Source organism: Trichosurus vulpecula, chromosome 4 (genome assembly GCF_011100635.1).
Source record: "Trichosurus vulpecula isolate mTriVul1 chromosome 4, mTriVul1.pri, whole genome shotgun sequence".
NCBI classification, from domain to species: domain Eukaryota; kingdom Metazoa; phylum Chordata; class Mammalia; order Diprotodontia; family Phalangeridae; genus Trichosurus; species Trichosurus vulpecula.
Genome location: NC_050576.1, coordinates 289,988,786 through 290,001,455, shown reverse-complemented (window position 1 = coordinate 290,001,455; position 12,670 = coordinate 289,988,786). Strand labels below are relative to the sequence as shown.

Here is a 12,670-nt window from a genome sequence, read left to right as displayed (position 1 = left end):
GACTCTATCCACTGCACCATCTAGCTTCCCTGACTTCATGACCAAATCCAATAGCTGCCTCGTTGGTGTCATTCCTTCTCCAGGTCTTCCCCCCATTTAATTCATCCTCTACTCGCCCACCACAGTTATTTTCCTAAAATGTAAATATGACCATGCTATTCCCACTACTCAATAAATTTCTATGGGTCCCTGTTAACTCTAGTATCAACTATAAAGTCCTTTTTTTGGATTTTGAAGGCCTTCACAACCTGGCCCCTTCCCATCTTTCTAGTCATCTTATTCTTTATTCCCTTTCATTTACTTTATAATCCCACTAAGTGGTACAGTGGATAGAGCACTGGGTTTCTAATCAGGAAAACTCATCTTTATGAGTTTAAATCCAGCCTCAGACACTTACTAGCTGTGTGACCCTATTCAAGTCACTTAACTCTGTTTGTCTCAGTCCCTCATCTGTAAAATGAGTTGAAGAAGGAAATGACAAACCACTCCAGTAGCTTTGCCAAGAAAACCCCAGATGGGGTCAAGAAGAATCAAGAAGGACTGAACAGCAGCAGCAACAACATAATCCAGCTACACTGGCCTACTTGCTCTCCTTCGAATGAAAACATACCATCTCCCAACTCCATGCCCTTTTACTCCCTGTCCCCCACTCTTGGAATTCTCTGCACCTTCACTTCCTGGATCCCCTTGTTTCCTTCAAGTCTCAACTCAAATCTCACTTTTGTAGGAGGCCCGGCCACCCTCCAAACTCCTAGCTGGTACCTTCACTCTAAGATTACCTTTTTCTGATTCTGTACATATCTCATGTATACATAGTCATTTACATGTTGCCTCCACCATTAGAATATGAGTTCCTTGAATGCAGAGACAGTCTTTGTCTTTTTTTTAATATCCATAGCTCTTAGTACAGAATCTGGTACAGAATATCCATCTAATAAATGATTGTTCACTCGACACTTCAGTACTCATTCACCTCTCCATTACTGGTGTCGTCAAGGGGAAGCCATGTAGAAATTTGAGGTTGGGGGAAGCTCACATAAATCTGCTATGATCTTTCTCAGCCCATCTGAGTATACAGACACAGGCAGGTTTGAGAATATGCATGTATGTACACCTAATACAACTAATACACAATATACAATATGTATGCGTACGTGCATACACACACATATTTTAAATCTTTCTTCCCTTAATGCATGGCTATCCATTGTCCATATCCCTCTGCCCCCCATTAGCCCAGATAATTGAGATAGTTGATAAATGTTTGAATGCAGTGGAGCATATGTTCTTTCAAACTACTCATCTTCACAAATGATGCAAAGATCCTGAAACAATTGAAATTGTGTCTTGCTCTATAAAACAATATTGAAGTTTTAACATTAAATTAAATTTTTAATATCATTGGAGCTAAAGTGCCTTAAGTCATATCAATTTATTTGATATTCTTACTCATTATGAGTACATTTACTATTAATATTCATTATAGCAAACAAATCTAAATCCAGGTCACTCAAAGGGAAGGCCAAGACTGATTTAGTGAAATGAATATGAATACAAGCACACACGCACTTGCATATGTATATATATATATGCACATACACACACTTATACACACATATATACATACATACACATATATACATACATAGATAGATATAGTATGTACGTTTATGTATATACACACATGTGTATATACGGAGAGAGAAATAGAGATATGCACATACACATTGTAAATCTAAGTATGGAGCTGTCACTTAAATAACTTTGTTTAAAAGGAACCAGCATATATTTAAATGAACTACAGAGAGGAGTACCAACAATTATTTTAGGAGCCCTATTTTGAGAACAATATGTAAAGCAATATCTTTGCTAAATAAGATACTTTATTAAATTCATTCTAAACAAATGATCTAACTTTAAGAACCATGCATTAGGTTTTGTAAAAATTGACTTATAAACATCATTTACTTTTTTGAAAAATCAGTACGATCATCAGTATTTTAGATAACTGTGAACACTAATTTTGTAGCCTCATTCCTTTGAATCTTTTATTTATATTACTATTAGCACTACAGAGAATACTGGAATAGCAAGCAGATAAGAAAATGTACCTTACAGTAACAGTTCTCAGTGCAGCATAATCTGTAGTCAAAGGAAGTAACCTCCTTACCAAGTAGTAATCGTATAAGCACATCTAGCAGTGATAATGGCTAACACATTTGACAATTGTATGCAATGATAAATGGTAGGATGAAGGGAAACAGAATTAAAAATGGAAGTAAAATTTGGGGCTCACAATAGAACACTCCATCAGAAGAAACATAGGTAATTCTCTCTTACTACCTAAGTTAGATTATAGTAAATGTCCAAAAGAGGGAGTAAAATTATTTAGTGTCTGTTAGCTTTGCAGAAGGAAAATATTCAAGAACTGAGAAACATTGGAATAAGGAATGTTTACTAAAGGACATTAGTAGTAGTTGCAACATAAGAGTAATACAACTCTAGGCATGGGAGGATAAAATATAGTTTTCAATAGCGAGATTAAGTTGTTTTTTATATTTATGTAAATTGGTAGACATTTAAGCAAAATCTCTGAAAGGAATAAAGCAAGATCTAAAAGTATCATCAGTTGAAAAAGTAGTCAGAATAAAGAATGATGAGTGTAGCCCAAAGAAGTCTTCCTACGGGATTTCCACTTTGACTCATTGTTTATACTTAATAAAGCTAAAATTTCACTGTAAGTACCATATATTGAAGAGTGAGTTAAACAGAATGGGGAATGCTGATTTAAGAGGTATTCTTAACAATAACAACTAGAAAAAAAGAACTCAGTGTCCTGGTCCTAGAAAACTATTTTCTCAAAATGACAATATTTCAATAAAAATATTTAATTTGCCACTTATGTTCTGAATGTCATGGGCATGATTCCCACCAACTGCCAAGGAACCTGGCACTGCTATGACCCCTCTGACTCCTCCCCACTAAATTCATACCCTTCTTTTGTTACTCCCTTTGGTGTTTCCAATTAACCCTGCTGGATTTCCTCTATATGTTACATGGTGGGGGGGGTGGTGGTGGTGGTGGTTATTGCTTTTAGCATTGATTGGTTCTTCCAGTTCTTTGGCAAAAATGATATGAACCCTAGCAATGGGCCTTCAAAGCTCCTACTAAATGCTGGGTTGCTAAATCCTAAAGAGATTAGGCAGTCAGTGAAATTCAGTCTGAGAGTCTAAAGACAAAAATAAACATACTTGGTCTCTATCTTCCATTTCATTCTTTTAACTACTAGCAATTACCAATGGTGTCTCCTAGCTCAGTGACAAGGAGGTAGGAGGGCAGGAGGTAGGTAGCAAGAAAAAAAAAGACAATGAGTAAAAAAAAAATGTAAGTGGGATGATGTGAAATTTGCAAGACAGCTCTCTGAACATCAATGGTAAAGAAACTGGTGCCTTCTCTCTGAGAGATTCCACACAAGCACTTCCTGCCATTCTGAAAGAAGACAAAGTACTTTATCTGAGAGAATGAGAAGGAAGTCAAAAGCCTCCTGAGCTTTCCGAACAAGGGAAGTTGTTTGTCACAGGGACAGAATTGTTATACCCAATAAAATGTGGCAGGGCCTTTGTGACACAATTTCATATCATCCATATTTTGGGGAATAAGGGAAGAGAAAAGTCATCTGAAAACAGGAAACATGATGTTTATGTTAAATCTATAGATTCAATAGATGATGGCACATTTAATATAATGTTGGGTACTTGCAGTGGGCATTACAGTAGTCAGTGGGGAGAAACAATTAAGATTAAAAAAATTTCTCCCTAAAGCTTTTATTACTGAATTGAAAGCACACTGGGGGAGGGATTCAACAGTTCCAGAAAAGTGTGATTATTTAAATTCACATAACTGCTTATTCTCAAATGTTCCTGAGCTGAACCTTGATTAGAAATCTTTCCATCTGTTCCAGGGGTGGGGAATCTTCAGCCAAGGTCACATGCGGCCCTTTAGATCCTCAAGTGTGGTCCTTTGATTGAATCTAAACTTCATAGAACAAATCCCCTTAATGAAAAAGGATTTGTTCTGTAAAACATGGACTCAGTCAAAAGGCTGCACCCAAAGACCTAGAAGGCCACATGTGGCCTCGAGCCCGCAGATGCAGATTCCCCACCTATGATTCTAATCTCTTGCATCCCCAGGATTTCAGAACAAACTGAAAGTCTCTTTGTGTCTCCCTAACTTGTGTGTATTTTGGTCCATTTCTTCATCCATCTCTCTCTGTTTGTCTGTCTCTATGTCTGTGTCTCTGTCTCTCTCACTTCCTTTTTTGAAACCATGTCTCCCTACCTTGCTAGGCTGGAAGTACAATACCTCCTCACAAATCTGGTCCTATTAGTTACTGAAATGGGAGCTTTCACCTGCTTCTTTTCTCTCTGGGGCTGGTTTGTCTCTCCTTATGCAACTTGATTAAGGTTGTACCCACTCCTAGAGGCTCATCATATGGCCAAATGACCTAGTGGCAACATCTGGTCTAATCAATACATGTCAGAAATCCTCAACTCAAGAAATCTGACAGCCTCAGTGTCTCCAACAGCAGGGATTACTGGTGTGTGTCACCTTGCCTGGATCATAATCTCTCTTTTTTAAAAAGCCTTTTCTTGGAAGATTTTTTTCATGTATATTTAGCCACACAGCATTCTGATAATTTGAGAAATACTTGTATAAATAGCCTACCTTTTGTTAGTTCATCCTGGCTCGTTTCCTCAGAGTTAAGTTTTTTCTTTCATAAAAATTTGCATTTTATATGTGATCTTTTGACATCCTGAAGAAAATTCAAAGTCCAAACAAGAATATATCCTCCAGAATTATGAGCCTGGCTAAATAACACTTTCTTACCTTTATCCTCTTTTCTTTTGATCTATAGTTCTTGCTGACCTCTTTGAATAGTTTTTGGATTACATGATGAAAATTCACAGCTATATTCAATTATGTTACATCATTTTCCAAAAACAACTATGGGCATTTAGAAATTTTTGTTGTTTGGTCACTGTTTCTTACCCTATTAGAGTCAATTCTTGCTCTGGAAGTATAGATAGGTGGTGGGATGTTGAAGGCTTGAGGCACTAAGTATTCCTCAGCATCCATCATATCTTCCAGGTCCTCCTCATCCAGGAGATTCTGGAAGAACTTGCTATCATTTGGACTAGGAAGCTTCATACGATCATCGCCCTAAATGTGTAACCCATGAAAAAAGAAAGAAAAGAAAGAAAAGACATGTTATCTTCATTGTTTCCTTTCATTTTGAGCACCTGACTTTTTGCTTATATCTATACAGTAATTAGAAAATCATTCACTTAATAAACATGCCTCAAGTATTTATTGTGCTCAAGACATACTGAAAGGTTCTTGGGGGTAGAGGGGTAGAGGGCAAAGAAGGTTAAAAAATTAATTAAACACCATTACTATCCTTAAATGGGGGAGTTAAAACAAGTTAGAAAAAATAAAGGATTGTTCCATGGATAGCACGTAATCCATAACACAGTTACGAAAATAGTGCTATGAACATTCGTTAAAAAAATTACTTCTGGTTGGAAGATTAGGGGAGGCTTCCAGAAAGAATTGGCATAGACTCCATGCCTGGAAGAATTGATAGGAAAATGTTTCAAAGACTTTCTAGGACATGAATTTACAAAATGGTTACAACATTATGACATATATAAGTCACACCATAATTTTCTGACATTACTGGCATTAGGCAATGTTCTCTTAAAGTTAATAATTTCTGATTTAGAATCTCAGTTTTTGAGACATTTTTCCCCTTAATTTTACCTTGGAAAAAAAGCTGAACATTTCTAAGACTATCCTTTTCTCTTTCTCTCCCTTATTTTGTCTATCCCCTGTATCTTAATAACGAAATATGGTCTTCCTGAGACCTGTTGTTACTGAGGTACGTTGTCTTACTGAGAAACAACTATAATTACTTATTAAGTTAATTGACCTAATATTCAAGTGTGAAAGTACCATCAATATTACATATTAAAATGTCCATAATAGTTATGAAAAGAGGAAAAAGAAGCCCCACCCCCTTAAAAGATAAATATAATTTATCTGATTTAAAATTCCCTGATCAGCATTTTGGAGTTGAATAAATAAGCTATTTATACTTGAGGTTCTTTTCCACCTTATTTTTTTTATTTAATTCTATTTCATTTAACTTTATTTAAGTTATCTCCTTGACAAGGAACGGAAAAGAAAACCAAAGGTGGGGGGTAGAAATCTAAGAAATTTTTTTTCCTGGAAATCGTACTTCAATATAGTGAATATTTTGAGTTATCACTTTCAAGGAAAAGAAAAAAGAAAACCGTCTCTTTTCTGGGCTTCCAAAGTTTATAAAATAAAAGATAGTACGTGGCTTATAGATAAGGAGAATACTAGGAAGGCTTGGCTAAGGGCAAAGATAATTTGTGAATATGATAAATCATCTGGTTGTTCAATCCCAGAAGCAGTTAAAAATTAAGGTAACATTCTTGTAAGTGATGCTAATCATTCTGTACAGTAGTTCTTTTCTATAAGCATCCATTTCTCTAGTTAAAACTGGATGAAATCTTGGCAGGAGCGAAATGTTTCTGTGATGGAGATTTTCTTCATATTTCATATTTAATTTGAGGTTTGTTGAGGTAACTGCATAAAGTATTCTTGCATTCAAACCAAAAGGTCTTCTCTTAAATCTGCTCACCTGAATGACTAGGTATCGTTGAGGGTCACGAGCCATTCTGGAAAATTCAGCAGCCAGTTCTTTGAATTTAGGTCTGCTGTCAGCATCAATCATCCAACCTAGAAGTGCACAGAGAAGAGAGATGAGAAAGCAGTCAATGGATAAATGATTTCCTAATAAAAGGAAACTTCAGCATCCTGGGGACTCTGACAGCTAAAGGGTAAACACTTTTCATGTTTCCAGTAAACAAACCTAACAGCTATCTGCAGGAAAAAAAAGAGTCAACTGGGGTGAAATAACCCATCTGAACTCATTATTTGACCTGTGCTAACCATAATATACTCCCGAAATAACACAACTTAAAAGTAACCTTGTCTCTGGCTTTTTTCTTTTCGTCCTTTGTCCCATTACTGAAAAATTTGTCTGAATCTTCCTGAAATACATAACCCTGGCTGAAGTTAGGAATCAGTGGAATGACCAGGCATCTCAATTTCTGTACAATTTTGTATCTGGGTACAGATACAAAGAAGCTGGGAACGGATTCCCTGTTTCCAGTTCAGGAAGTGAAGGGGGAGAGGCAGAATTTTGTCAGCATTAAAGAAGGTAGAAAGGGTAAGAAGTACAAGAAACATACTGCCTCTATTTCTTTTTGTCCCCCAGCAGGAAAAGCAAATGCAAAGTGATCAGTACTTTATGTTCTTCAAGGGCCATTAGCTTATCTTAGTGCTAGGCTTTTCTAGCACAAAGATCAAATCAGCCATTTTCAAGGTATATATTATTATTTAGCTGGAAGTCCAGATAAAGTGGGTTTTATCTCCCCAGGCTCTATTTGGCTGATGAGATGACCAGAGTAAAAGCATCAAGGTTTTCTTCCTCCCACTCCTCCCCCTAAATACACTTTTTGGTGACTTTTTTTGAGTCCTTAACTGCAAGGCTAGGATTATGTATTAGACAAAAAACTAACCTACTCGAGCATCATTTTGTCACCAGGTCCTAGTGCATCTTCTCCACAAAACTAGTTAAGAAAGCAATTCACAATTTGTGCCATCCTTTCTTGTTTTCTTCTTCCCCTTTGCCAGACTTTTCTAGTCTTTGATGGAACAATGGAATATTTGATTCCGTAATGCTTGCTTCTTCATTTCTCAGTGGCTCACTTTTTTTCAATCCTGCCTTTATGGCTTCAGGTATATGCATATGCAAAATTGAATATTGTCATTGCAAAGCTGAAGAATTGCCAAGATTTTCTGGGACTTCCACTTACTAGTTGAACTAGAAGCAGTTAACTTCAAAACAGGGGATCAGTTTCTCCCTGGTTGAATATTGAGTAAATAGAAATATGCTTTGTAGCAAAGGGCATGTTGACCTGCACTGGAAAACAAATTCTTTAGTTCTTCCTCCCTGTCAGACTGTATCACACATGTCATGAATATAAATCTAGGCATAACCAGGCCCAAAGTCTCTTATTAATAAGATGCTTATTCACCTTCACCAGTTTGTTTCTTTGTTAGCTCCATATAAATCAAAAAGGGGAAAGACCCAGATCGTACCGGAGAGATGACTGTATGTTAATCTCACTTAAATTAAGTCAAAAACACCTGAGACTCTCCTAATTCTATTTAAATTAGAAGTCTGGGCTTTGAAAACACATTTGCAATGTGTACTTAGGAGGGAGATGACAAGGAAAGGGAGAAACGAGTCAGAGCTGTGGAAAGTCCAGTTGTAAACAAATTATCAATTTGAACAGAAGTAAACATTCATAACCTTTCTGTTCTCACAAGGGTCAATCACCCAAATCCTCTTCATTACTAAAGCTGTGAAGCTTATTTTCATTTAATTTCATTTTCATTTAATACCATGTTGAAGGTTTCTTCTCGCAAATATGTAAGGCATTTATTTAGACACAGGTTTTTGGTTTTTTGCTTATAAAAAAAAACTATCCACGTAATCAGGTTTAATTATATTTTCTTATTACATTCAACTTGTTTGTCATAGAGATGATAAGAATGATGAGAACAGTTAAAATCATATCATTTTGCTTCTATACTATGGAAGTGTGGTACCATTACTAATAATAAGGGGGAAAAGAGCTAAATCAGACCCTTACGGATAAATCCATACTATTCAAATACAAAATTCATACATTTTGATTACATAGTATGGAGTATTCTAAAAAAATATTCATTGTAAGAATTTTTAATGCATTTCTTTACTAAAATGGATTGAACCCATGTTAAGAGAAATTAGCAACCTTACATTTGACCATGACCATATAAACATCAATGGTGCAGATAGGAGGCTGAGGCAAGCGTTCCCCTTTCTCTAATAAATCTGGTATTTCTCTTGTTGGGATTCCGTCATAGGGTTTTCCACCAAAGGTCATTAGTTCCCAAATCGTGACCCCTAAAATAAAAGAGATCAAATTCTTATTTAAACAAACAGAAATCACTTTGCTTTGAACAACAATACAGCAGGTCAATATAAGAATATTTTACTCAGTGTGAAAGCAGAATTTACCATCCTGTTTCCTTTTAAGAGCTCAAAGTGCTACTGTAAGTACCATTCCATTGATTCTCACAAGGAAGGTCTTTGTGAAGCAGATTTGGTGAATTAAATAATTTCAGTTTTCAGAGAGAAGATGTGAAGAATTGATATTTCTGTAAATTGGTTTATCTAAATTCAGTAAATCAGTGACTAATGAGAATGGAGAGTAGTTTTAGAAGGTGTGCTAGGGATTGGGGGAAATGAAAGTTACAGGATTTGGAGTGGAAGAAGGGTTAGAGAAGTCTAACCAAATGTCTCATCATGAGGTCTCCAATGAGAGATCACAAAGATGGTAAAGTGTTTTGTGATGATAAAGTTGAAAATGTGGATCATAGGACCATGGACTTTAAGGTGGAAGGAATATGAGGCCATCTATACATCAACCAACCAACATTTATTAAGTGCCTGTGTTAGATGCTAAAGATAGATACAAAGACAAAAATGAAAGGCTCTGCCCTCAAGGAAGCTAAATTCTATTGAGGAAGATAACATAGATAGATAGATAGATAGATAGATAGATAGATAGATAGATAGATAGACAGATAGATACAAAAGAGTTATTTGGCACTACTGTGTACTAGGCACTGTGCTAAGCACTAGCACACAAAGAAGGCTACATACAGTCCTGCCCTCTTAAGGTTTAGATTCTAGAGGGAGAGAAACATGAAAATAACTGTATAGATTCAAGAAGTGAAGATGGAAGGGAATCTCAGAAGAGAAGGCACTTGCAGCTAGAGGGATTGGGAAAGACCTTTGGTAGAAGGTGGGAATTGGACCAGAAAAACTAAAAGGCATTAGTGAGGGGGGAAAACATTATAGACATGGGGAAAGTCAGTGTAAAGTCAAGAAATAAGAGGTGAAATGTCATGAAATAGCAAGCAAGTCACTGTCTCCATTGTACCTTATATGGAAGCAGTAAAGTAAGTATAAGTAGGCTGTAAAGGTAGGAAGGGGCTCGTCTCTAAAAGCAAAGAATTTAGGGACCTTCCAAACCTTCTACACATTCTTTGGTAATTTCTGGTAGTTTCTATGATTGAAAACATCATCATCTTATGGTCAATCTAATGATGGGTTAAGCTCGCCATATAATCTTCAACAATCAGTACCACTGAAGGATAAGTACTGAAATGCTAAGCTACAGGAACTTTTTTTTAAATGTTAAATAAACACCTGACCTTTTACATGTAGTCATATCAAATGAAAAGAAGGTAGGCAAGCTCCTCTATGTAGGATAGAAACTTCAGTGCCAAAATATCTAAGTGGAAGTGGGGTCTCCCCTGTTTATTCATTCACTCCTTCCTTTAATGGATGGTTTATTAATGCATTCACCAAATACCCAAGTGCTTCCGGTGGTACTGTGCGAGGTGCTGGTGATATAAAGACAGCATGACAAGAAGACAGCAATCTAAATAGGGTTTGCTCTCATTGTTGTGAGTCTTGTCTTACTACATGGCCTCCTTTCCCCCAAAAGAAAATCTTTTTGCCTCTATGAAGATGCCTTTCCATTAGGAGAGAGAATTCTAAAACAGGACTCTGCTTCTCTGTTTCCTGGTTTAATGTTTGGCTATTTATGAAAGACCTCAGGATGTATTTAGAAGATTTAATTTCAACTTTCAATGTGCATATTTATACTTCATTAATTGGAAGACTTAGGATTTTACCAGAGTACCACTTTCACTCAAAGACAGTGAAACCACAACCCCAACTTAATAAATGCTTTCCATCAGTTGCTTGGCCTAGTTATCAACGCTCTGGTGACGAGCTTCTCCAAACTTAGTTGGGTTTGTCCTTTTACAATAGTCATGCAGTCTGTCATTGGGATCATACATGAAATCTATGGGATTAAATTAATGGGACTTGCCCAAGTTTGCACACTCCTGATATATACATATATAAATATTATATATAATCTATACAAGGATACATGTCTGTATATATGCATATCTATCTCTATATCTACACATATGTATGTTATAGAATTCAGAGTCATTTTCCCACTATGAGAAAGCATTGAGTAAGAGTGTTAGTGGAAGAATGGTATATATTACAGTGTTACATTGGAATAGACATTTTATACACTAACTGTCACTGAAGGCTAAGGATGGAAATCACAAACTATGTAGGGGTTTAAAATTAGAGGATTGGAAAGAAATGAAAAGATTTGTTGGTAAGAGGGAAAGTACAGGCTAGACAAATGACAGCTCATGTTTATACAGTACATTAAAGCTTACAGTGTTTTCATATACAATATCTCATTTGATATTATACAATCTCTTTGAGTAAGATACTGTAGGTCTTATTATTTCCATTTACTGACGAGGAAATGGAGTCTCAGGGAGGTGAAATGACATCCATATAATTATTATGAGGCAGAGCCAAGATTTGAATCATGCAGCCTAATCTGGGGAAAACAGATTTCAAAAGGTTCAAATTCAAGGTAGCTAGGATTCCATGGAGACAAATGCTTTCTGGGGAAGTTAGCTGAGGAGCATTACAAAAAAATATTCAAAAATGAAACCTGAAAATACAAAGAGAAAAAGTTCCAATGAGGATGAAAAGTGGGATCTAAAGACATCAATATGGATGCCCTGGGAATGCAACAACAGCAGCAATACACATACATTCACAGGATAGCAGGTGATAAGAGATGAACATAAATATATGGCATATTCCTTTAAAAGTAGTATAAGCAATGATAAAGCTCAGAGTGAGCTAAACTTGGTTAGGGAAGCTAAGGACTATGGAAATTTTTGTTTTTTTTAAACTGTATTTGAAGGAAAGGGAGAATCAAAGAAAAGATAGGACCTTGGCTTGTGATGGATGGGATGATAAGTGATACCTCAGGGAAGTCACAACTGTACTTTTATTTGTTTCTCTTTATTCTGCAAAGGAGAATGACCTTTACATTAAACATGACAGAAAAAAGAAGACCAACAAGGGGTTGATATCCATAGTAAGTAAGGCAATAGCAAGAGACCACCTAGGCTGCCCTTACGGAATTTAAGTCATCTGACCCAGATGAACTGCTACTCAGGTCTGCCAAGAACTGGCAGATGTGATTGCTGAGCCACTGTCTGTGATATTTGAAGGATTGTGGAGAATAGGATATACAGGATTGGAAAAGGGTAGTTATTGTCCTGATTTTCAAAAAAAGGAAAAAGATTAGAATCTATAGACCATATAGGTCCAAAAGAGGGCAAGCAAGATGATCAAGAACCTTGAGTGATGGCATAGGACGATTCATTGAAAAAATTAATTATGTTTTTCCTGAGGAAGAGAAGGCTCAGTGGGATATGATCATCCACTCCATGAATCTGAAGAACTGTCACGGGGAAGATAGCGTAGATTTGTTCCATTTGGCACCAAAGGGCAGAGTTGAAAGCAGTGAGTAGAAGTGGTAGAGTAAATTTAGGTTTCATTATC

The 12,670-nt window shown here is 36.4% G+C and overlaps 1 protein-coding gene across 1 annotated transcript in view; it reads right to left on the bottom strand.

The window, feature by feature from the left end:
- Positions 1–12,670, bottom strand: part of LOC118847132 (receptor tyrosine-protein kinase erbB-4-like) — a 118,597-nt gene that overhangs the window by 43,235 nt on the left and 62,692 nt on the right. The window contains exons 4-6 of the mRNA XM_036755724.1: positions 8,960–9,106; positions 6,728–6,825; positions 5,050–5,220 (exon numbers count right to left, since the gene is read on the bottom strand). Of these exons, the coding sequence (XP_036611619.1) occupies positions 5,050–5,220; positions 6,728–6,825; positions 8,960–9,106 (416 nt within the window). The remainder of the gene's footprint in view (positions 1–5,049; positions 5,221–6,727; positions 6,826–8,959; positions 9,107–12,670) is intronic.